Source organism: Zingiber officinale, chromosome 1A (genome assembly GCF_018446385.1).
Source record: "Zingiber officinale cultivar Zhangliang chromosome 1A, Zo_v1.1, whole genome shotgun sequence".
Lineage (NCBI taxonomy): Eukaryota > Viridiplantae > Streptophyta > Magnoliopsida > Zingiberales > Zingiberaceae > Zingiber > Zingiber officinale.
Window position 1 is genome coordinate 175,237,604 of NC_055987.1, and position 25,609 is coordinate 175,263,212.

The 25,609-nt window shown below is 36.7% G+C and overlaps 1 protein-coding gene and 1 pseudogene across 1 annotated transcript in view; one reads left to right on the forward strand and one right to left on the reverse strand.

Annotated features, from left to right (window-relative positions):
• Window positions 1-224: 224 nt before the first annotated feature.
• On the reverse strand, window positions 225-396 carry LOC122039212 (annotated as a pseudogene).
• Window positions 397-1,464: 1,068 nt separating this feature from the next.
• The window catches only part of LOC122038470 (tobamovirus multiplication protein 3-like), a 32,319-nt gene continuing 8,174 nt past the window's right edge, over window positions 1,465-25,609 (forward strand). The window contains exons 1-7 of the mRNA XM_042598242.1: window positions 1,465-1,758; window positions 1,958-2,048; window positions 2,160-2,212; window positions 2,298-2,390; window positions 2,489-2,560; window positions 22,896-22,968; window positions 23,048-23,093. Of these exons, the coding sequence (XP_042454176.1) occupies window positions 1,546-1,758; window positions 1,958-2,048; window positions 2,160-2,212; window positions 2,298-2,390; window positions 2,489-2,560; window positions 22,896-22,968; window positions 23,048-23,093 (641 nt within the window). The 5' untranslated portion in view covers window positions 1,465-1,545. The remainder of the gene's footprint in view (window positions 1,759-1,957; window positions 2,049-2,159; window positions 2,213-2,297; window positions 2,391-2,488; window positions 2,561-22,895; window positions 22,969-23,047; window positions 23,094-25,609) is intronic.

Consider the following 25,609-nt stretch of genomic DNA (forward strand, 5'->3'; position numbering starts at 1 on the left):
AATCCACTTTTTGTAAACCAAGAGAGGACCATTTACATGCATTAGTGCGAAGTTATAGCCCCACCTATTTTACAAGTGAGGGTCATGACTTCCCACCAATATATACAAGTGGCTCCTTCTCTGGTCCGTAAAAAGCGGACCAGAGGATCTGGGCTGGTAACTTATGACCCCATATCTATAAATTGAAATTGGTAAAGGGGTCTGACCTATAAATTGAACTTGATAAGGGTGCGCTAGGTCCATACAATAGTGCAACATAAGGGCGAACTTTAGAACCCAACAGTAAATTATTGTAATAGACTTTTCCTTATAAAAAAATTAATTTAATTTTTATATCAAATATTAAATTGATAAAAATAAATATTACACTTGATCTTAACCAAAAGGTAGAGAAATATTTTCTTTCTAATGTCGTTGGGCAAAGGTATTTATATAAACGTCTCTACTTGCGGTGTTGTCCATTTTAAGATATGAAACTAAAAATAATCATGACAATGCATATTTTATATAAAAAATAATTAAAAAAGATTACTAATAAATTTTAAAATTATTTTTAGTGTGAAAAGAAAAAAAAGATATTAATGTAATTTTATTTTGAGTTTCACCAACATTAGTTAGTAAAAAATACAAATTCCTATAAAAAAATAATTAGAGAAAATTATTAATAAAAATTAAAATTATATTTGTGTGAAAAAGATATTAATATAATTTTATTTTAGAGTTAATCAAAATTAATTAGTAAAATGTTTAGATTCTTATGTGAAAAAAGATGATTCATTCGCTCAACGCTCCCGTCAATTCGCTCCTAATCAAGACGGAGAAGTTAAATTATGAATAATTACTAGTTATTAATGTAGATAATAAAAGATAAAGGGAAACATGCTTAAACATATTGAGTTTTGATTTAAAATTTTACGTGATAACATCTTATATCTTACTCATATCATTATGAGGAGAAAAAAAAAACTATGTTTAGATTTTTAATAAAATAGTCGGATATATTAGACCAACAAATTTAAATGGCGAACACATTTTTATTTCTTTGTGCACCAATTAAATAAATGGCGAACACATTTTTATTTCTTTGTGCACCAATTAAATTTTTTTTTTTCTGTGTGCACCAATTATTTTTAAACAGGTGAAAAGAAATTTGCCGCCTTTGGCTCACGTGCGCATGCCACGTGTCATGTCTCATCCAGTCCTCAATGTACCTTCCGTCACCAACACGTGCCACCTTGCTTCTTCTCCTTAACAGGGACTTCCTTGTTCACCCGTTGTCTCACCATCTTCGATAAACCCGTAAAATGGTTGGGTAGATGATATGGGCCCTGCTTTGGACTCCACATTTACTCGAATAAGATGCAGGGTAACGTGTGAGTGAAATGTGCGGTGCGCTCCCAGTCCGCCGGTTGCTTTCAGCCGGCTAAATCCAATTTGATTCTCTGTTTGGCGTCGTGGTTTTTTACAGCCGCTGGCTTCTAGCTCCTTATTTGGATCCGATCAACTCCGTTTGCTACTTTCTTCTCCGATCTGCGGCGCTGGTAGATGGATTCCCGCCCATTGATTCGTGGATTGTTGGATTCGCCAGGAGAGGCCGAAGCAGCTACTTCGGTGGCCTCTTCTGTGCTCGAAGTGGCCGCAATCGCGCTCAATAGAGCCTCCAGCTGGTGGAATGGTGCGGAAACCCCCGTCCTGTTGCAGGATTGGATCTTCCGTACCCTTGCAGTCCTCTATGGCATCGTTGCCGCCGTTGCCCTTGTAATTTTCCAACCTTCTTGCATCTCGCTTTCACGAAGTTCGGCAGGAGTAGAACTAGGTTATATTTGATGGCTCAATTATCAAAGAATATTTTTTGCATTTTAGTTTTTAGGGAAAGTGGTGTTTCGTATGGTTTATTGTATTATTGAGTGGATGCTTGTTGGTGCAAAAAATTGAACCGAAAGATCAATTTTTGCAGATTCAGCTGATCAGAATAGAATGTAGAGTTCCGGATTTTGGCTGGACGACGCAAAAGGTCTTCCATTTCTTGAACTTCTTGGTAAATGGTGGTATGTAAATTTCCCTTTGATTGTTTCCTGCGGATCTGGTGGTATTACTAGAACACATACCAATAGTCTCTCCCTTACGGTGGTACGGTTTGATTTATTACTTGATTGCAGTGAGGTCGGTTGTCTTTGTCTTGAGGAGGGACGTCCAACATATAAGGCCAGAGGTATTTACTAGACTTGTTTTTTCCCCCTTTCCTCTGGACTCTAGTATAGTATCGCTAGCAAATTGTCACGCTTGCTGTCTGTCAGGTCTTTCAACATGTTGTTCTTGATTTGCCCAGCCTGGCTTTTTTCACTACTTATGCACTTCTGGTGCTGTTCTGGGCTGAGATATATTATCAGGTTTATTTTGATGAAGTTTCCTCAGTTCCCATATCGTCCAATCAGTCCAACGCTCAATTGCTTGTTATTTTTGTATCTTTGCATTGAAATGTCACCAGGCACGTGCAGTTTCGACTGATAGACTAAGGCCAACTTTCTACACAATTAATGCAGTGCTTTACACCATACAGGTATTTGATTACTTGTAGATCTGGATGATAGAATCCTTGAATTTGCATCTTTTGTTCTTGAGATGAGTAGTTTATTTTTAACAGAGAAATATCAACAGAAGTTGGAAAGCATAAGGAAGTTGGCCAAAGTTTTCCATGTGGATATATATTTGGAATTTATACCAATGTTTTTGGCTGTATTGTCTACACATATTGCTTGAGGACTACTTATTTACTATATATAAAGCTGAAAGACAAAAAAATTCTCTTTCTTCTCCATAGTTATATCTGTCACGGTATTACTAGCTATTCCTACTACTCAAACCTTCTAAAATGTAGCATACTGTTACGAAATTTCTTTGATGTTGGTTAACTCTTAAGTCTTATTTGACTCATTAACTATCCACTAGAAGCTAAGTATCTCAAAACATAGAAAACCAGTGAACTAAAGTTAATTTTGTAAATGGATGTTGTGAAATTATTAAGAAAATGCCAGCCATTTTTGGTTTCCTTTAGAAATTATGTTCAATAGTATGATATACCAAATGTGCGAGGTGGAAGTTAATTTGGCAAATGGACATTTTGAAATTGCAACCATAAAAGTGTTAGATCGAGAGATGCTAGAGGGAGGGGATGAATAGCCTTTCGCTCCAAATCAATTTCATCTTTGCAAAGAGTTAGTGTAGTGGAAAAACACAATTTAAAGCAAAAATAAACAAACAAACTGACACAAATGATTTTACATGGTTCGGTGGCCTTTGGCTCCTACTCCACAGCCTATGAACTTGGTGAATCACCTCTTAACGTTCCATTAATTTTTTTTCTTTCTGGGCAAGATTCTGATGGTGGAGAAACCTCTTACACTTCTAGAAATCAAGTACAAGGAAAGAAGAAAGGAAATGAAAATACTTGGAGAATGAGTAATGAACTTTAGATCACAAATGAGAGCAATTTTAATAACTATTCTAAAGCCTCTTACCCCTTATTTATAGCCTTAAGCCCTCAACTTCAGTTTTGTATTGGTTTTGCTTTTCTAGATCATAATAAGTTAACTGAAGCCTTTCATCAATGGATTGATAACTTGACTTTGTCATTTCATTAGTCAATTCTTTAAACAATAGCTAGTAAGAATTTAAGTATTTAACTATTGCAAGCAATTATTGTTAGATCAATGACTTTTTCTAATACAAATCAGTTGATTGGTACAAATCAGTCGATTGCTCTGGTCAGCTTTGGTCATCTAGTTAATTGATCAATTGATTAGCTCTTGAATAGAAACATTATGTTCATTTCTATTTGATGCTGAGTTGACTATCCAAGGAATCACTCCATTGATGCCTAGTCAACTAATATACAAATAGAATACCTTGTTCTGTTCATGCTTTGAAATTTAGGGTTTGGTGAAACAATTGCTTTAAAGTGTTAATCAACTACCTAGTAGACTATTACGTGAACAGAAAGTTACCATTCATTTTTTGTTGGGCTTTGAGTTGACTAACTAGTCGACTGAAGGAATCTTTCAGTCGATTGTTCTCCTAACTTCAACTATTTCTAAGGTCAAATCAGCTCCTAAGTCTAGTCCCACTTGTACCCTAAAATACAAGTGCACTCGTCTCTTCTCATAAGGAGCTTACCTTTGTGCATAAACTTATTAGCTTCTAGGTTTTCCATGCCTAGAGACTCTGTTACCTCCGGTATTGCATCATTTTGCGTATTACAAGCTACCTTTGATAACTCCTTGGCAAATTTTATTTGATGGACATGGATTTCCTCCTTAGTGTATTTGATTTGAAGTCCCTAGAAGAAATTCAGTTCTCCTACTAGACCCATCTCAACCATACTCTCCATATGAGCGATAAATTCATTGCAAACATCTTTATTTGTTGACTTAAAAGTAATATTATCCATGTACGCTTGGGCAACAAATATATCATTTCCATTAGATTTAATAAACAAGGTGGGATCTATTTATCTTCTCTCAAAGTTTTTGGAAATAAGAAAGGTTGAGATCCTTTCATATCAAACCTAAGATGCTTGTTTCAACCCATATAAAACTTGCTTAAGTTTGTATACATGATTTGGGAATTCTAAATTTTCAAAACCAAGTGATTGCTCTATATAGTCTTTTCCTTAATAAAATATTTAGGAATACTGATTTCACATCTATTTGAAATAATCTTAATCCTGCATGAGTGGCATATGCTAAAAGCATCTAGATGGATCTTAGACGAACTATGGGTACATGAGTTTCATCATAATCTAACCCTTTAACTTAGGTGAAACCTTGGGCTATAAGTCTAGCCACTGTTCCCTTGTTTTCCAACTTATTTCTAAAGACCCATTTAATATCAATAATTGTACTTTCTTGAGTTCTTTGAACCAAGTCTAAACTCAGCCAAGTTGTCTTGCATGGCTAACACATAATTTAGGTCGAGCAATGCATCATCTATAGTCTTGGATTCTATTTGAGATATTAATGTATGTAAGAACTAGTCCTCACCCCTTGAGAAATATGCCCCACAATTTGTTCAATGGGGCGATTAGAATAGATCTTAGGTATCCTAGATGGTCAAAGTGTGCCCGCCACACTTTCAAAAATATTTATTCTTTCTTTTTTCTTCCATCATCCGAATTTCCACTAGCTCCCCTGTAAACATTGTCTTCTAAGTTTAATTTCTCAAGATTTTCATGTTTAAGTCATCATCGATATCCTTATCAATGGGATATTGCTTTAGGTACAAGTTTGTTGTTTCATCAAAGACAATGTTGGAGCATTCCTCAACTCTAAGTGACCTCTTGTTGTATATCCTATAGGCCCTACTTGATGATCTAACAAGGATACCATTATCCACCTTGGAGGAAAATTTCCCTAAATAATCCTTAGTATTAAATATATAGACCTTACAAGCAAACACCCTAAGATTCTTAATTGCATACATTTTTCCAAACCAAAGCTCATAAGGTGTCTTTCATATAAACCTATACAAATAAATCCTATTTTGGATATGACAAGTGGCATTAATTGCCTTAGTTCAAAGGTAACTAGGTAGTGAATATTCATATGGACCTAGTTGCCTCTTGTAAGGCACTATTTTTTCTCTCTACTACGGCATTTTGTTGAGGTGTTTTAGGACAAGAAAACTCATGTGCATATCTTTGTTCTTTGTAAAATTTATTAAAATTGAAGTTCTCAAATTCTCCTTCTTAAATTTTAAGATTCTTCTCATTATCTATTATTTTACAAAAATTAATTAAAATTCTAAGGTATCATCATCCTTATATTTCATGAAATAAATCCAAGTAAATCTAGTGTAATCATCCACTATCACAAAATAATATCTATTATTATTCAAAGAGATTATTCCATGACTATCAATAAGCCCAAATACAAAAGTTCAAGAGGCATGGAAGTATTAACTAAAGTAATACATCTATGGTGGTTGCGGCTTGCTTACTCTTTTAGCATTCATTACACAATTTGACTGTGGTACCGAATCTTTGGCAAACCTTTCACTAAATTCCTTTTTGGCTACATTTACTATTTGCCTCATGTTATTGTGTCAATCTTCTATGTCACAGCTAAGTTTCCTCTTCCTTAGTTATGAGACACTTGGTAGAGATGTTAGTAATATAAGAAAAATTAATAGTATGTATATTGTCATTCCTGAAGGGGAGCCTTCGTGCAACGGTAAAGTTGTTGTCATGTAACTTAGAGGTCACGAGTTTGAGTATCGGAAATAGCCTCTTACAAAGCAAGGTAAGACAACATACAATAGACCATTCCCCGAGACCCCGCATTGTCGGGAGCTTCATTAACTGGGCTACCCTTTAAATATATTGTCTTTCCTATGTCCTACTAACATAGTAGTATCTAGCTCATTGTTGTTTCACAAGGCACTTGGTTGAGTGGAACTTGACATTGTATCTAACATCACATAATTGGCTAACACTTAGTAAATTGAACTTCAAGCCTTTTACCAACAACACTTTCTCAATAATGAAATTGGAGGTTCAATTTGTCTCCAACTTAAAGGATACATCAGTCAGCTGATGTATCTCTTTAAAGTTCAATTTGTCTTCAACCTAAAGGATACATCAGCCAACAACATCAGTCAAGTGCCTCCTGAATGCTTCCTGATTCTGTATGTTCTTATTCGGCCATGAGTTGACTCCCTAGTCAATTCTGAGTCCGCAGCTAAGTCTATTTCATTCGTTCCCAGAGTATATATACATTCAAACTCTTCCTCGTAGAGTTTTACATGCATGCCAAGAGGTTCTCTATACCTCCAGGACTTCATTGGGCCAAGAAGCTTTCTCGTTCTTGCCTCTAGCACTTTATGTCCTTGTCTAGAATCCGGCCTCCCTAACCTGTTGGGGCTTCATCTTGCCAAATATTTGATCCTCAACCTATTTTGATTTCCCTTGTTGCACTTGCAACACATGTAGTTTTTTTGTAGGCATACATGACACACATGTGAGATCAACAATTATCTTACTAACTTAAATTTTGCCCAAATAGCATAACCACATGCTTAGGGCGCTGATTTTGGAGATTTGATTATCATTGTTGGTGTTGCTTGTGGTATCTGGGGTATTTTGTCATTGCATTCCCATCCTCTTTTTCATCACTATATTCTATCAATTCCAGTACACACTTTCTTCTTTCCGCTCCCAACCTTCTCTCCTTCCCCCTTCGCTTCCTTTCTTCATCTCCTCTCCCTCCAATTGCAATCCTCTCAATTAACATAGCTTAAAAATCACAAATCCATCTTGATCTTCCAAAGCTTTTTGAAGTTACTAACGAGGCATTAAGTGTGGGTAGGCAGATAAGGCACCTTAAATCAAGGAGGATATTCAATTCTAGCAAATAGTGAAAAGTTAGTGCAATCACAAAATTACTCAACTTACATTAGTGAGTAAACTATGCAAGGTTTAAAATTTCGACTCGTGCCGAAGTTTTGGCCTCAGATTGGAACGATACGGTTTCGGTATCGTATCATGCCGTGCCGATACAGTTTCGGTATTTTTTATTTATCTATAGTAATTATAAGATAAATATGTTTATTGTATATATAAAAATAAGTTGTATATTGATTTATTATAAATTCTCAATTATTGAATAATTTAATATTGTTAGAAAAAATAATTAAAAATAATTTTATTTAAATAGAATTGATATATCAATAATTCAAATTAAAATGGAAGTATCTATAATAATAATAATAATAATAATAATAATAATAATAATAAGTATATAAATTAATACAAGATATTACTTTATATTAATAATAATTATATAAATTAACTATTTATTCATTTAATTAATTATTAATTAAATAATTATATTTTAAATAGTAAAAACTATCAAGTAATTTTTTTAAAAAAAATATCAGAATATAAATATAATTTATTAGAATTTTTTAAAATTTTTTTAGATTTTTTTAAAAATTAAAATGAAATTTAAAATAATAAAAAATATATTAGAATATAAATAAGAATTATTATATATTTTTTAAAATTTTTAAATAAAATTTAAAATATTATTTTTTCAGAATATTAATTAAAAAAATTTATTTAATTAATTTTAATTTTAAATATATTTTATTAGGATAATTTAATTAGGCTTTATAAAAGCCTCTTTGAAATATCACACATCCTCCTTAGGAATTGTTTAAATTAATTAAATAAAATAAATAATTATTAAAAAAGAAAAAAAATCACGTACCTGCGCCCGCGATGATTGTGGGCGATCCCGCGGGGGGCGTCCGGCGGCGCCGGAAGGGTCGCCGGAAGCGTCTGGCGACCTTGTCGGACGCTTTCGGTGTCGCAAAAGGCGTCACGCATGACGCCTTCAGTGTCGAAGGCGTCGTGGGACGCCGCCGGAGGCATCCCGCGTCTCCTCCGTGCCGCCGAGACGGGGACGCCTCCCGTGCCGATTTCGGCCGCCCGGTGGAACGGTAAAAATCGTCTGTGCCGGGCGGCATAGAACGACATTTCAAACCCTGAAACTATGATTGAGATATTGGAAATTTTACTTACTATGTAAAAATAAATGTGTTAAACTGATCATAAGGTTGTGTGGGCTTTATCCAATCACAAATAAGTTGAATGCTAAACATGCTATATATGTAAAGTTAATCCGATAATACATTTTTGTCCTTAAGCATCAACTTGAGGAAATCAAATTCACCATGCACGTTGTGTTAGAAACCAAACAATCTGTTGCCGGAGATTTTAGGGAACTTAGTTCAATTTAAAACTTACACGGAATTTAAATTCAACTTACAATCGAAATGACCTGAGCGGATAATCTCAGGCTGCCGGCAGGGGCTGGTTTCCGTAACGTAGCAGAGCTGAGCGACACGGCAGGTCTGCAGAGCGGAAGAGCAGGTCTGCAGAGTGGCAGACTAGAGCGGAAGACCAAGTCTGCAGAGCAGAAGACCAGGTCTGCAGAGACCAGAGCAGTCGAGCAAGTCTGCAGAGCGACAGACCAGAGTGGCAGAGCAGGTTTGCACTACAGAGTAGAAGACCAAGTCTACAGAGCGGCAGACCAGAGCAGTCGAGCAGGTCATTTCGACTGTAAGTTGAATTTAAATTTCGTGTAAGTTTTAAATTCAACTAAGTTCCCTAAAATCTCCGGCCACAGATTATTTGGTTTCTAACAATCTTGAAACGCTATCACGGGCGCTCTGCTGAGCAGGAATTGCGTGACAGAGGAGGGGAATAAGGTGGAGAGTCTTTGCTATGCTGTGTGTGTAACCCTTTTGCCTGTAGTCACAGTCTCCTTTTATAGAAGTTCAAATGAACGGCAAAATTAATGATCGATTAATGATCATTACTCACCAAGCAACGAAACGTCCTGCATTAATCTCGAATTTAATGCATCCGTTTCACAACAGCAAAAAGATCAACGTGGCAAAATGTTGGTTGTTCTACTTGGGCAAATTTTTGCCCCGACCGGTCCGGCATTCGTGTGCGCAGGTCGCGCTCGCACACGAGTCAACTTGTTTCAGTGCAAATCCGGACCCTGGATTTGCACCCCCCTTGCGCACCCACGCGTGAGAGAGAGCCTCTCCCCATGCATTTGTTCACAACCTCAATGTATGTGAATCAATATAAACCAACAAAAGTGCCTTGAAACTCCCAATGTGGGACTAAAGTCCCATTTACAATGGAGCTTCTTCTCTTCCACTTCTTTCTCCATTCACACTTATTCAACAATCCCCCACATGAATGGAGATAGGGTAAGTGATAACATTCAGCAGTTGAGTCAAGTATAGGATAGGTAGGTTTTATCCTTTGAACCTTCCCTTGTGAAGATTTGGTTGCTTACTGGCTGATAGTAGACACGATGTCCTTGAACTATACTGCCGTCTGTAAGCATGTGAAAATCTCACCCAAGACTCTCCCTGATACTAGTTCTCATGAGTGTGTTCGTTCTTAGCCATGAACACGTCTAGTGCCATGAACACATTGTGCCTCCAATTCTCTTCAAAGCGGCCCCACTTCTTTCTCACATAGGTGATCCCTCAAGAGTTGCCATCTACTCTTCTTGATCATTAAAAGCCCATCGGCTTACCCTAGTCTAGTTACTGTTTCATTGAGCTATCCCCCTACAGTGTGTCTAGTCAGTGCAGATTAGTTGTCCCTTTGAATCTAGTTCTTGGGATCTCCAGTCAGCATAGGTTGGGTATCCTCTGCACTGATCGCTGACAACGACATCAAGTCCATTCCTCTTGATGAGCTTGCAACTAACTCTCGATTTAACCCCTTGGTCAGCGGATCCGCTAGGTTATCTTTTGACTTCACATAGTAAACATTGATAACTCCCGTTGAGAGTAGTTGTCTAATGGTATTATGTCTGCGACGTATATGTCTAGACTTACCATTATACAGATGACTTTGTGCCCGACCGATTGCTGATTGACTATCGCAATGTATGCAAATCGTCGACACAGGTTTCGACCATCGTGGAATATCTTCTAAGAATTGTCGTAGTCATTCAGCCTCGTCACCACATTTGTCAAGAGCTACAAACTCATATTCCATCGTGGATCTGGTTATTACGGCCTGCTTAGAAGATTTCCAGGAAATGGCTGCACCTGCTGGAGTGAAGACATATCCACTCGTAGACTTAAAGTCTTTTATATCAGATATCCAACTCGCATCGCTGTATCCTTCGATCACAGCAGGATATCTTGTATAGTGCAGTCCATATTCACGAGTATACCTCAAGTTCCTCAGTACTCTTGTTATCCCTTTCCTGTGCTCAACACCGGGATTACTCGTGTATCTACTCAGTTTGCTTACTGCATAGGCCAAGTCTGGTCGTGTACAACTCATCAAGTATATCAGACTTCCAATTACTCGAGAGTACTCTATCTGAGAGATATTTTCACCTCGATTTTTCGATAGATGTTGACTCGTATCTATCCGCGTTCGTGCCAACGCAGTATCACCTTTGGTGAATTTCTCAAGAATCTTGTCCACATAATGAGACTGACTAAAACAAGTCCTTCTGTCGTTCTAAGAATTTTGATTCCTAGAATCACATTAGCTAGACCCATGTCTTTCATGTCAAATCTTGAATTTAACATATCTTTAGTGGATTTGATTATCTTATCATTACTCCCAATGATAAGTATGTCATTTACATATAGGCACAAGATGACGTATTCATTCTCTGTGACTTTCATGTAGACACATTTATCACATTCATTGATCTTGAATTCACATTCCTTCATGGCATTATCAAATTTCTCATGCCGCTGTTTTGGTGCTTGTTTCAAGCCATATAATGACTTCACTAGTCTACAAACCTTGTCATAGTTGTCAATAGCCCCAATAGCCCTTGCTATAGCGAATAGCGAGGCGAGGCGACGGCCTGGGGCGATGAGTGGCTACGCGCAACGATCTTGACGATAGCGATTGCTATTGGCGCTATCCTCGCTATAGTGAGGATGGCAATAGCGCCCGTAGCAGGGCTATTGCAAAATGTAGCAGATATTTAGTTTTTTAGCCCATTTGCCTAATTTTTTAGGCTTATTTTTTAAAGGCCCATTTTTTAAAAAACCTGGATCTGCTCTCAAACCCTCCTAAGAAACCCTACCAATTTTTATTTTTTTAAAATTGGATCGCTGAATCTGCGCAAGGGCCGGACGGCTGCTTCTCCTGATCTTGCTGCTCTCCTAAGAAACCTGCGCTTCTCCTCTGGTCTGCGCAAGGGACAACTGCTTCTCCTGATCTCGCTGCTCTCCTGCGCTTCTCCTCTGGTCTGCGCAAGGGATGTCTGCTTCTCCTGATCTCGTTGCTCTCCTGCGCTTCTCCTCTGGTCTGCGCAAGGGACGACTGCTTCTCTTGATCTCGTTGCTCTCCTAAGAAACCTGCGCTTCTCCTCTGGTCTGCGCAAGGGATGGCTACTTCTGCTGATCTCGCTGCTCTCCTAAGAAACCTACGCTTCTCCTCTGGTTTGCGCAAGGGACGGCTGCTTCTCCCGATCTCGTTGCTCTCCTAAGAAACCTACGCAAGGGACGACTGCTTCTCCTCTGGTCTCTGCCTCGCCTCGTCTTGCTCTCCTGCTTCTTCCACTCTACACAACCTTCTCCTCCTACTGGTTGTGTGCTTCGTTTCTGAATATTACAAGGTAATAAACACATCCAATTCCTCTCTATCTGCTCCTGTTTGATGAATGAGTGTGCACATCTTGAAATAAATGTTTCTGGATTCTAGAAACATTGATTAAAGTTTTGTTTTTTCTTTATTTTTCAGAGTTTAAAAGATGGAAAACTTACAAGAAGATATAAAAAAAAAGATATTGAATGGAATTATGGGAGGATGGTCAACCCAGACGAGGTTGTTGATGGAATAATATGCAACTTTTGCCAAAAAGTTACCAAGGGTGGGATAACAAGGCTCAAACAACATCTTGTTGGAGGATTTAAAAATACAAAACTTTGTCCAAAAGTCCCAGCAATAGTTAAGCAAGAAATGAAAGATCACTTCGAAGAAAAGTTAGCCCAAAAAACTGTCATGGATTCCATACCTCACTTTGATGATGTTTTTGACATACAAGAAGAGCAAGGAGATGATATTGACTCACATAGGGATCCCTCTAGTAGAAAGAGGTCGACATCTATTTCTTCCTCGGCCAACTCGTCAATATTACACAGCTCAAAAAACCTCGGCAATTGGGACCTATAAATGCTTTCTTTAAGCTGGAAGCCAAGAATCAAGGTGGCAAAGGACCCCAATTTAATGAAGTTAAAAAAAAACTCAGGTTAGATGCAGCTCAAAAATTTGCAAGGTGGATGTATGATGCTGGAATCGCATTCAATGCGGTCAAATATGATAGTTTCAAGCCAATGATTGAAGCAATTGGACAATATGGTCCTGGGATGAAACCACCTAGTTATCATGAGGTGAGAGAACCTCTTTTGAAAGAAGATATCAACCATACAATGTTGATTTTGAAACATAATGAAGAAGAGATGGCGAAGAATGGTTGTACTTTAATGGCTGATGGGTGGAGAGATAGAAAGGGGAGATCACTTATCAATTTCTTAGTGAATACCCCAAAAGGCAGCATGTTTATTGAATCAGTTGATGCATCTAGCTACTCTCATACAGGTGAGAAGATGTTTGAGTTGCTTGACAAGTTTGTGCAAAAAGTCGGGGTGCATAATATTATTCAAGTGGTCACCGACAGTGCATCGAATAATGTTTTTGCTGGTGAGAAAATCTAATATACTAACTTACATCATCTTTTCAATTTCATAAATTAGTTTGATTAACTAATCTATTATGCTCTTGTTCTTTACATGAAAGAAGTTGATGGATAAATATCCAAACTTGTATTGAACCCCGTGTGCAGCACATTGTTTGGATTTGATGTTTGAAGACATATTCAAAATGCCGGATTTGAAGAGGGCGCTTGAGCGGGCAATCATTGTTAACGGATATATTTACAATCGAACTATGTTGTTGAACATGATAAGAGAGTTCACCGGCCAAAGAGACCTTATAAGGCCAGCTAAAACTCGTTTTGCCATTGCTTTCTTGACTATGAGAAGCTTTCAGCAGCATAAGCAAAATTTGAGAAAGATGTTTACTTCAGAAAATTGGAGTAAAAGCAAATTCGCGAAGGAACAAACTGGTAAGCAAGCGCAGAAAATTATATTGATGCCTTCATTTTGGAATTCCATCATTTATGCTATGAAAGTTGGTGGGCCATTATTGGAGGTACTTCGGTTGGTGGATGGGGAGAAGAAGCCTGCCATGGGTTATATATATGAGGCAATGGATAGGGCTAAGGAGAAAATAGCAAAAGCCTTTGGTAATAATGAGGATAGGTACAAAGATGTTTTTGAGATAATTGACCATAGGTGGCAGTTGCAGCTCCATCAAGATTTGCATGCAGCAGGTTATTTCTTGAACCCCGAGTTCTTTTACTCAAATTCTGAGATAGAACAAGATGAAGAAGTAGTTATGGGGTTGTACAATTCAATCAGTAGGTTGACTGATGATCCCGAGTCAGAGGGAACAATACATACAGAGTTGTTAAAATACAAACAAGCTGAAGGTCTTTTTGGAAAGCAAATTGCAATCCAAATGAGAAAGGTTGTATCACCAGGTATGAAAATATATTTACTCCTTTTTTTTTTTGAAATAAATTCAATGAGAAATACTAATATAAGTATATAACTATTGTTATTAACTAGCTGCATGGTGGAACTCGTATGGAGCTTCGACACCAAAGTTGCAAAGACTTGCCCAGAAGATACTCAGTCTCACTTGTAGCTCTTCTGGTTGTGAGCGCAATTGGAGTGTGTTTGAACATGTAAGCCTTTATAATATTACACTTTTTATTTTTTATTACTGTGAAATTTTAAGAATTCGTCCGCATGTCTCGTGCGCAGCTTCATTCCAAAAAAGGAAATAGATTGGAGCAAAAACGCCTGAATGATTTGGTATTCATTAAGTACAACAGAGCTCTGAGGCGTAGATACGATAGTCGTGATGCCATCGACCCTATCATATTGAGTTAAGTAGATGATGGAAATGAATGGTTGGTAGGGAGACTGGAGGATGAAGAGCTTGACTTTGTTCATGATGGTGATGATTTGACTTGGCTAGATGTTGCAGATGCTGTTGGAGTAAATGAAGCTCCTTATACATTGAGAAAATCCAAAGGGGCCTCGAAAGCGACCCCTACATCTACGCGAGCCTCAAAGATGACCACATCTACACCTACAGGAAGTTCAAAGGCGTCCACATCTAAGTCTAGAGGGAAAAGGCCGATAGGAACATCTACTACACTTGATCTTGTAGATGAAGAGGATGAATTCGATTTTGATGAAGAAAGTGAAGAGGAGAATGATGCCGAACGTTCCAAATGAAGAAGATGGTCTCGATCTTGATGAAGAAGTTGAAGATGAAGATGAATTTTAGATTATGTTTTTTTTTTATTTTTAGAATTGAGGTTTTATATGCCTTGAACAGTTGAACCTATATATTTGTTATTTAAGTATGAACTATTGAATTGATGTTACTATATACTATATATTATATATTTATATACTTGTGGCGCTACACTTTCAAATAACCCTCGCTGCGCTATTCGCTATAGCCATGTGCGCCCTTTGCACTACAGGGCGCTACGCGCGATTGACAACTATGAACCTTGTTTTCCTGTCCTGGCACAAAAAACCCCTTAGTTTGGTCCATGTAGATTTTCTCTTTTAAATCACTTTTTAGAAAGGCTGTCTTTACATCCATTTGATGTATTTCGAGATTCCATAGAGCGGTAATAGTCAACAATACTCTAATGGAAGTTATTCTCGACACCGGAAAGTATGTATCGAAGTAATTAAGGCATTCTCGTTGTCGGTATCCTTTGATTACCAATTTGGCCTTGTATTTATCGATTGTGCCATCTGATTTCATTTTCTTCTTGAAGATCCACTTGTAACCTAGTGGGTTACTTCCCGGAGGAAGATTCACGAGTTCCCAAGTGTGATTTTGCAAGATTGATTCTATCTCAGATGCAATTGTCTCTCTCCAGTGAGGTCCATCAGACAAGCTTACTGCTTCTAAGTAACTCCGGGGCTCACTTTCCAGCATGAAAGTGATAAAATCCGATCCGTAGGATTTTTCTACTCGAGCTCTTTTACTCCGTCTAAGCTCAACCTCAACTGGTTCATCATCTTCTTCTTCGCCTTGTGTTTCATATGCCTGTTTTGAGGAGCTAGCATCCTCTCGGGTCTTATACGGAAACACATGCTCAAAGAATGAGTCATTTCTCGATTTGATTATCGAGTTCTTGTGTATCTCCGGTATGTGTGACTCATACACACAAAATCTATACGCAGTGCTGTTTTATGTATATCCAATAAATATGCAATCAACAGTCTTTGGTCCTATCTTAATCCTTTTCGGATCAGACACCAACACTTTGGCAAGACACCCCCACATTCGTAAATATTTGTAGGACGGTTGTCTTCCATTCCATAACTCATAAGGGCTCTTATCTATTTTCTTCCGGGGCACTTTATTTAAAAGGTAATTAACTATTAACAGAACTCAATAGAAAAGCATTTATCATCTCCTTAAGAGTTCGATTCTTTTGCTCAAGAACTCTTTTCTTGAGGAGTATAAGGAGTTGTTGTTTCGTGTCCGATCCCATAGCGAACGGTGACACATATTCACCGTCTCGGTCACTTGAATCTTTTAAGCTGGTTTTCAACCTCATTCTTATAGAGAGAATTTCTCTATAGCTTCATCCTTACTTTTGAGAAGATACACAAAATCTTGTGTTATCATCTACAAAAGTGATGAAGTATTCCCACCATGTGTTGGTGTACCTTTAAGGTCGCACATGTGTGGATTAGGTCAAGTGGTTCGTTACTTCTTTCAATATGTTGAAAGGATGACCTTGTCATTTCGCTTTAACACAAATCTCACACTTGTGTTTGGGTCAAGATGGAATGTAGATATGCTTTGCAGATGTTTATTATCTACGAATACATCATAGTTAACATGTCCTAGTCTACCACGCCACAAACACGAAGACTCAAGCATATAAGTGGAAGAGCTTTGGTTTATTTATCTTAGTCTAATCCATTACATTGAGCTTAAACGACCCATCGGACATGCCCTTCCTAAACATTCCATTCTTGGGCGACAAGACAAGACTCGAAAGACACACGAAAGTCATTTGATCCGGATACTAGATTCTTTGAATCTGAACATACAACACATTGTTGAGTGAGATCTTTGCGAGGTCATCTTCAAGACTACCTTCCTCGCCCGATGTCCAGGTCACGAGTTCCCCCAGTCGTCGGTGACTTCTTCAAAGTTGTGGGCGGCTCCTTATCGCAGCATGCGGTGGCTCGATCGATCCACCATCTCGATCGCCTGCTCGCTCTGCCTAGTCTTACGCTGTAGTGCACCCGCCACTGTGCGCCGCCTGCACCTACTCGACTTGGTCTTCCTGACCTCTCCAGCCCTTTCGGGCTTAGTCGCCCCCAAGCTTACGTGGTCCGTTAAAAATATTAGAGGCAGCTTAATCGCTTTATTCATGGGTTTGTCTCTGCCGGAGGATGTTGATACAACGGTCGACCGTGAACTTCACCAAGCACTGGTGGTCACGGCGAATTGAGTGGTACCCGAACGCTATCACGGGCGCTTTGCCGAGCAGAAATTGCGCGACAGAGGAGGGGAATAAGGTGGAGAGCCTTTGCTATGCTGTGTATGTAACCCTTTTGCCTGTAGTCACATTCTCCTTTTATAGAAGCTCAAATGAACGACAAAATTAATGATCGATTAATGATCATTACTCACCAAGCAACGAAACGTCCTACATTAATCTCGATCCGTTTCACAATAGCAAAAAGATCAACGTGGCAAAATGTTGGTTGTTCTACTTGGGCAAATTTTTGCTCCGACCGGTCCGACATTCGTGTGCGCAGGTCGCGCTCGCACACGAGTCAACTTGGCTCAGTGCAAATCCGGGCCCTGGATTTGCACCCCCCACGCGAGAGAGAGAGCCTCTCCCCATGTATTTGTTCACAACCTCAATGTATGTGAATCAATATAAACCAACAAAAGTGCCTTGAAACTCTCAATGTGGTCTAAAGTTTCATTCACAATGGAGCTTCTTCTCTTCTACTTCTTTCTCCATTCACACTTATTCAACACTTTGTAAGGCTGTTTACGGTTTACATAGAATGGACACTGCTAATAGGTTTTGATTACCTAAATGGTTTACTTCATTGCTTTTCATTAGTTTGGAATGATTTTTCTGGAGACACAAGATGTGTTCCATCATACATTCATACCTGGATACACTGTGCTCCATAATGATTGCCTATTTAAGGCCACATATTTTGGAATCACATGCAGATGATCTTGAGAGTCATTTTAGACAAAACATAGGAGAGTGTCATTTAGAAAAAGATAAGACTATAACACCACAACAACAACTAAGCCTTTTCTCACTAGGTGGGGTCGGCTGTATGAATCCTTTTACATTATTGAACCCTATCTCCTATTATATCATCATCTATATTTAAATAAATTTTATCTTGTTTTATTGTTGCTAACCAAGTCTTTTTTGGTCGTCCTCTTCCTCGTTTGATATGCATGTTTATCATAATTTCACATCGCCTAACTGGAGTATTTATTGGTTGTCTAAGTGCATGTCCGTACCATCTTAAACGTGTCTCTCGGAGTTTGTCCTCAATAGATGCAACTTCGACTTTCTCTCTAATGCTCTCATTCCTTATTTTGTCCATCTTCGAATGTCCACACATCCACCTTAACATCCTCATCTCTGCAACTCTCATCTTCTAACCACTCATTCAACTCTATATAACATAAGACCATCAGCTGGTTTTATAGAACTTACCTTTAGATAGCTTTAAGACATAAAACTCTCTAGTTCCAATGTCATGCGGCATCTCTACGATCACACCCCCACGACCTCGTGTAGATCTCTGTCGAAGACCTCCGCAACTCGTGAAGATCCACATTGACCTCCATGGGCACATTTTTTCTTTTTAATTTTTTTTTATATTTAGGTTGAAATTTTATCATAAGTTTTTTTTTTAAATCAATGAATACCATATGTAGATCTTATTTTTTCTCCCGATATTTTTCAATTAATTGTCTAAGAAGATGTATAACTTTTATTGTCAACCTTCCAGGTATAAACCCAAATTGATTTTCGATCATAGTGGCCTTCGTATGAAGTCTTTACTCTAGCCATTACATCCTCGTACATATCCTTAATTAGTTCAATATATGTTACGCTAATACCTCTCTTTTCTAGATTTCTCCATATAATTTCTTTAGGACTCTATTATAAGTTTTTTCTAAGTCAATAAATATCATGTATAGATTTTATTTTTGCTCCCGATATTTTTCAATTAATTGTCAAGAGCATTGACCAAAATTGATTTTCTGTCACTGTGGTCTCCTTAATCTTTTTTCTATTACTTTTTTCCAAAGTTTCATAGTATGACTCATTAGTTTAATACCCTTATAGTTTGCACAATTTTGTATGTCTCCCTTATTCTTATATAAGGGAACTAGAGTGCTTATCCTCCATTGATCAGACATTTTTTTCGTTTTTAATATCATGTTAAATAATTTTGTAAGTCATTCAATACCTTGTTTCCCTAAGCACTTCCATACCCCTAAGCACTTCCATACCCCTATCGGAATATCATCTGGTCCAACGACTTTTCCATTGTGCATCTCATTTAAAGTTTGTTTTACTTCTGAAGTTTGAATTCTACGATAAAAATTAAAATTTCTATGCTCATTTGACCTAATTAAATTACCTAAGTTAAGTTGGTCACCTAAACCTTCATTAAAAAGTTGATGAAAATACCTCTTCCACCGCTCTTTTATTTCTTCATCATTTACTAATACCCTATTATATTCATCTTTAATACATTTTATTTGGCTAAGATCTCTTGTTTTCCTTTCTCTCACTTTAGCTATTCTATAAATGTCTCTTTCCCTTTCTTTTGTATCCAATTTTTGATATAAGCGTTTAAACGTTTCATTTTTTTTTTCACTCACTACTTTCTTAGCTTCTTTCTTGGCTATTGTATATTTTTTTTAAGTTTTCCTCGTTCTTACAAATATATAATTCCTTATAAGCTATTCGTTTTTCCTTCATTTTCTCTTGTACTTTCTCATTCCACCACCAAGATTCTTTACTTAGTGGTGATATCATCTTATCCCATGTTGTATTAGAGTCATCGTATATTTCACCTAATGCTTGTACTTCTACCTTCTCCTTAAATATATTTTGTTTCCCATCCTTTAACTTCCACCACTTAATTCTAGGAATTGTATATATTTTCTTTCTATTGATACTATGTTTGAGACGTATATCCAACACTACTACCCTATGTTGGGTAGTTAAGCTTTCTTCAGGGATGACTTTGCAATCTTTACAAATCTTTCTATCCTTCTTCCTAACCATAAGAAAGTCAATTTGCGATTTATTATTCCCACTTTTGAATGTGACTAAGTGTTCTTCTCTTTTCTTAAAAAACGTATTAGCTAATATAAGGTCATATGCTATCGCAAAATCTAATATAGTTTTTTCTTCCTCATTTCATAACTCTCATGTACTCTCTCATATTCCTCATTTTTCACTCCGACATGCCCATTTAGATCACCTCCTATTAAAATCATTTCATTTGGTGGAATATTTTGTAATATTTCATCTAAGTCCTCCCAAAACCTTGATTTGGTAGTTTCATCTAATCATACTTGTGGTGCATATACGTTAATTATATTCATAGTTTCTTTCGCCACTATTATCTTAAGGGCTATAATTCTATCCCCTTTTCTAACTACTCCTAAACTTCATTCTTTAACAAACTATCTACAATGATACCCACTCCATTTCTTGCTTTACTCTTTTCAGTGTACCATAACTTAAAACCCGAATTCTCTATCATCTTTGCCTTCTCGCCTATCCATTTTGTCTCTTGTACACACAAAATACTAATTTTTCTCCTAATCATCATATCTACTACCTCTATTGATTTACCAGTGAGAGTTCCTATATTCCATGTTCCAAATCTTAAATTATTAGTTTTCCTATCATATTTGTTCTTATCTAACCTATGGTGTGAGAACTTTTGCCTATTTAACACTACACCCAAGTTCTCATGGAGATGTAGCGGTCCTTGCTGAGACGTTACAGTCGGACCTGTAACGTGAACTCTTGCATATTTATCACTACACCCGAGTTCTGGAGATGTAGCAGTCCTTGCCGAGATGTTACAGTCGGACCCTGCAACGCGTTCCTTCCGGGGAACAACCTAGTATTAGCACAATAGTTTAATGGATTCATTCATTGAATATTTGTCATAGTTTAACGCTGGTTGGCAACCTAACGCAACTCTCCTCCTTTATCCGGGCTTAGGACCGGCCATGACCGATCATCATGGGCGGAGTTAAATTCTATAACACCAATGGAAGATAAATTCTTTATCCATCCTTAAGGAGAGATGTTACGAAAAATGTGTTTCAATGTCTCACACATTAGATGACCATAGCCACCAAACAAAACGGCATGCTTTACAAACAATTACCTTTTCCTCCGAGGCTTAGAATACTTATCTGTGATTGTCCCTCCAAAATTGCCTAAGACTAAAGTGGCGATTTCATTCTAGTGTTCATGGATAGATTTTCCAAAAATGGCATACTTTCTTCCCTGTAGCAAAATCAATGGTACATCATCCATAGCGAAGATTGATTTTTAAAGGTATTATTAGGTTGCACATGTTATTTACATGTATTATGTCAGATATGGAGGTCAAGTTTGTAAACAGAAAATTCTATATATAATGTCCAGGATCTAGCTCAAGTTCTCATATGCACATCATTTACAAATTGATTGTTGAACTAAGGTTGTCAAACATTACTTAGCAAACTTGCATAGATGCCTAGTTGGTGTAAAAACTAGGTTTTAGGACACTGTCTCACTACTATTGTATCAACAAATATAATGATAAATTTTCAACTGACGATTTTATGGTTACCCAAGCCATCAACCTATTGATATGATTTCTTTGTCTATTTCTCCTCTCTATTTGAGTATTTATGAGTTTACTGAATGTGTGATAGAGATATTTTGATGTAGAAAAGAATTGCACTAGTAATAGCAATTATGCAGTAAATGTTGACGCACAGTGTAGGATAAAGTTGTACAGCTTAGGAGTTATTAATCTTATATGCATATGCTCAAGTTCTTTCCTAAGAACTCCAAGAGATTTCATGCCATGTTCCATAATATGCGAAAACTAGTTTTAATGCACATTGACCTACTAACCCATTTGAACATTAGTCAGTTTGATTTTCAACATAGAGGAGTTGCTAGCTCACTGAAGAACATTTAAGCCTCCATATTCATTTATCAATTTTCCCATGAGTTGTACTTCTTCAATTTCGGTAGCCTTGCTTCCCTCTATAAAACTTGATACACAAGTACTTGTCTCTTTCTGTAGAAGCTTATAGCAAACACAGGTCCACTCGAGAGGACTCTTAGATATGGATGAGTATCTAGAGATCTAGATTGTTGAAGACGTGCATGACATCAAACAAATTCTTTGAAGTTCAAAAATAAGTGCCGGAAGTGAATTCCCTGAGAACTTGAATGAGGCACAAACCCAATGAGATTACTGGCTGAATGCCACATATAAATCCCTGGTTACATTAACTCAATTACTAGTTAAAAAATATCCTTTCTTATAAATTTTACATTGTTCCTCTCACAGCAGGAAGACAGATCTTGTCAATCATTAGATAGTAGTTCCTTGAAATGATGCAATCTTCTCTTTAATTTTGGAAGGACTGGTGGAAAAAAAATATGGTGTTCTATCAACCATTTGGAATCCCGGTCATGTACAAAATATGTGATTTCCTTTGTCTGAATTGAGTTTTCTGTCTGAACTTCTTTTCCAATACATTTTTTTCCTTTAAACTAAGAAGTTTATACACAGGTGAGCTTACATCCACAATTCTGTTTAAACTCTTCAATTATTATCCTTTTCCAGTTTTTGTGGTCAGAGGACCATGCCTTACTGTTCATTTTCTTTCTTGTATGTATTTTGTATTCCTGTTGGTTGCAAATTTTGGATAAACCCTGGATAATTCTTATAAGCAAAAGCAGAGGGTTTTTTCCCCCCTTTTTGCGTTGAATTCAAAAACCTGAGTAGTTCAATTAACTCTAAATGTGGTTTGATGTTTTTATATAATCCTCCAGTCATTTGGAAAACTACTATAGTAGAACTGAGATATAGTTCTTTAAGCTAACTTGAAGTTTTTACAGATAGCCTTCTGGCTGGTTTTTTGGTGGAAGCCCATTCGACCTGTGATTATCTTATCAAAGCTGTTTCTTGCAGGTGGAGTTTAATATTGCTATAATAAATAAATTAATGCATCTTTTATTGAATAATTAACTAATCCAATTTGTATCAACAGGTGTCTCATTATTTGCAGCCCTTGGATTTCTTCTTTATGGAGGAAGGTAAAAGATTCTAATTATATTGTTATCTGACACATGATGCAGTCAATCTTTTAAAGTACATGACATCTGTAACCTTTCAATGTCAATTATAACACCTCGGGATACAAATTAGAGTACATAGTAAATAAAATCCAGTGAACCTCTAACCTAGTGTTTGCTTACATGTACCGTGCATAGAATTCAATGGAGATATTGATCCGTGTACTTGACCTAAAAATTCAAGACAGAACAAATGGCTTACTGGATTGTTGATGTTGACAGGTGTCTCTTCTGATTGTTATCAGAAATAAAAAAGGCAATTTCTAGTTTATAGAGGATCCTCAATGTCTCACGGTTAATTGTATGCTTTGGAATTCTTTGCCAACGGTGACTAGAGATTAGCAGTATGAACTCACACTGCTGTTAACTTGCCTCCACGTTGAATGCCTATGGGAACTCTGCAATCCAATTAACTTGGAAGTGAGGTTCCTAGCCAAAATGTTGGGCTTGATATAAAGTCCATAATCTTCACATTTGATCTTATGCTTATGTGCGTTCATAATAAATTTAATAATTGTGGCTAACAGGATTTAGTTGAGCATACAATAAAAATACATATAATGAATTACTTTATGCATGGCAGATTTATGCTTCCATGACTCGAGTTAATTTTAAGACAATGTTAGAATAAGCTATATTTATCAATGCATACTAGGTTTTTCCCTTGTTCCTTTTCCTTCATCTATTTTAATTCTCTCTTCTCCTCTGCTCTTTTTCTCTTCCCTTATCTTTCTTTTTAATCTTCTATTTGAATTCTTATTAACTAGATGGTGTAGAATAATTGATTTCAATTGTATATAAGAATTCTTGATGCTATCATAAATGCAAAACAATGTTTTTGCACTATAGGTGGTTGCACAATGATTTTTGGAGGAAGGTCGGTTTGTCGAGGTGACTGATCTTGCTATAATGTTTTCCTGCCTATGATATCGCTCTAGAAACCAAAGTTAAACATGCATATGATGATCTTCATGCATGAAGGGGTGTGGGGAAAGAAAGGGAAGTAGATGATAATGCAAAAGGGGAAAGGGTGTCATGTCTTGACAAGTAGGCTGAATGAATGTGCAAAAGGTGCCATAGAAGAGTATAAAATTAGACAACTAAATGCGGTTTGAGGTGCAGAGGAACTGGAGATAAATAGTTCAATAGATGGTGATAGGAAATCTAAAAAATAGTAATATATTTCACCTTCTTCCTTGGCCCTCTTCTTTTTATAATCCTACTTGTATTTGCTCATGATGGATTGCTTGACTCAACCTACTTTCGGATACGGGTGAGCAAAAGTTTGGTTAAATCGAACAAACCGACCAAATTTAAAAATTTGGTTCGATTATTTCAGAATTTTGTTTTTTTTTTTAAAAAAACATAGGTTCTATCGGTTAATTCGGTTCAAGTTTGGTTTTAAAACCCCTTATTCAGTTAAACTGAAAAAAAAATGAACCGAAAAAAATTCATCATAAATAACGGCGGTGTTGGATTTTAAAAACTAGCCCTACTATGGTGTTGGATATCAAAATCCAATACCACTGTGATTGTGATGAATTTTTAGATCATAATTAGAAAATTTTAGTTAATTCAGTTTTCGGCTGGAATAATTGATATTTTATCGGTTTGATTTGTTAATTTTTTATTAGAAATTTTAGTCGGTTCGATTAGTTCAAAAAAAATTTGGTTTGTTCGATTTCTGTTAATTTGGTTCGGTTCGATTTTAATTGAATACTCGACCTTGCTTTCAGAGCTTCTTGGAATTATTAATTTTTTTCAGATTTATGATTCACAACTTGACTAGGATTCTAGTTTTCTATTACTATAACATCAGTTGTAATAGAACTCATTTTAAAATAGATAAATTGTAAGGCAGCATATTAAGAAATGCAAGTAATGTATCACAAGTACAGACTTCCTACATGAATCTTATACCTTGTTGAATTTCTATATCTTATTAGCAATATTGATATTTGAATTATGTTTAATGAAACTTATTTTTTTTTATCTCCCTATACCCACTTTCAACTTTATTCAATTCGATTATTTTTTTCTTTACCATTTTAAATGTTCATACCATCTTATCCTATTTCTCTCAATTTTATTTTTTTAAAATACTTTTTAGTAGTCTCACACATTTTCATAAGTGGTCAAGGGAGATAACATTACTAGGGATTCTATCAGCTATGTTGGTTAGACAGGTGGGATAGTGGTTAATGGTAGGAAGGATATGGGGAGAAAGAGAGGTTTAGGACTTGACAACATGAAATGTAATGTTTTTATAGGATTTGGCACAAGATATTGGTTTGACAAAGTCTCCTTTCATTAAGGGGTGACAAAAGTGATAGACTTGAATTTTGATTGTAATAGGGGTGATAATAGATGGAAAAGCCAAGCAAATCTAGCATAAGGAAATGTTGATGTATTGTTCCAAAATGAGATCAATCGAAGAGGAAATAAGATGGTGTTAATTAGATATATATATAAAAGAG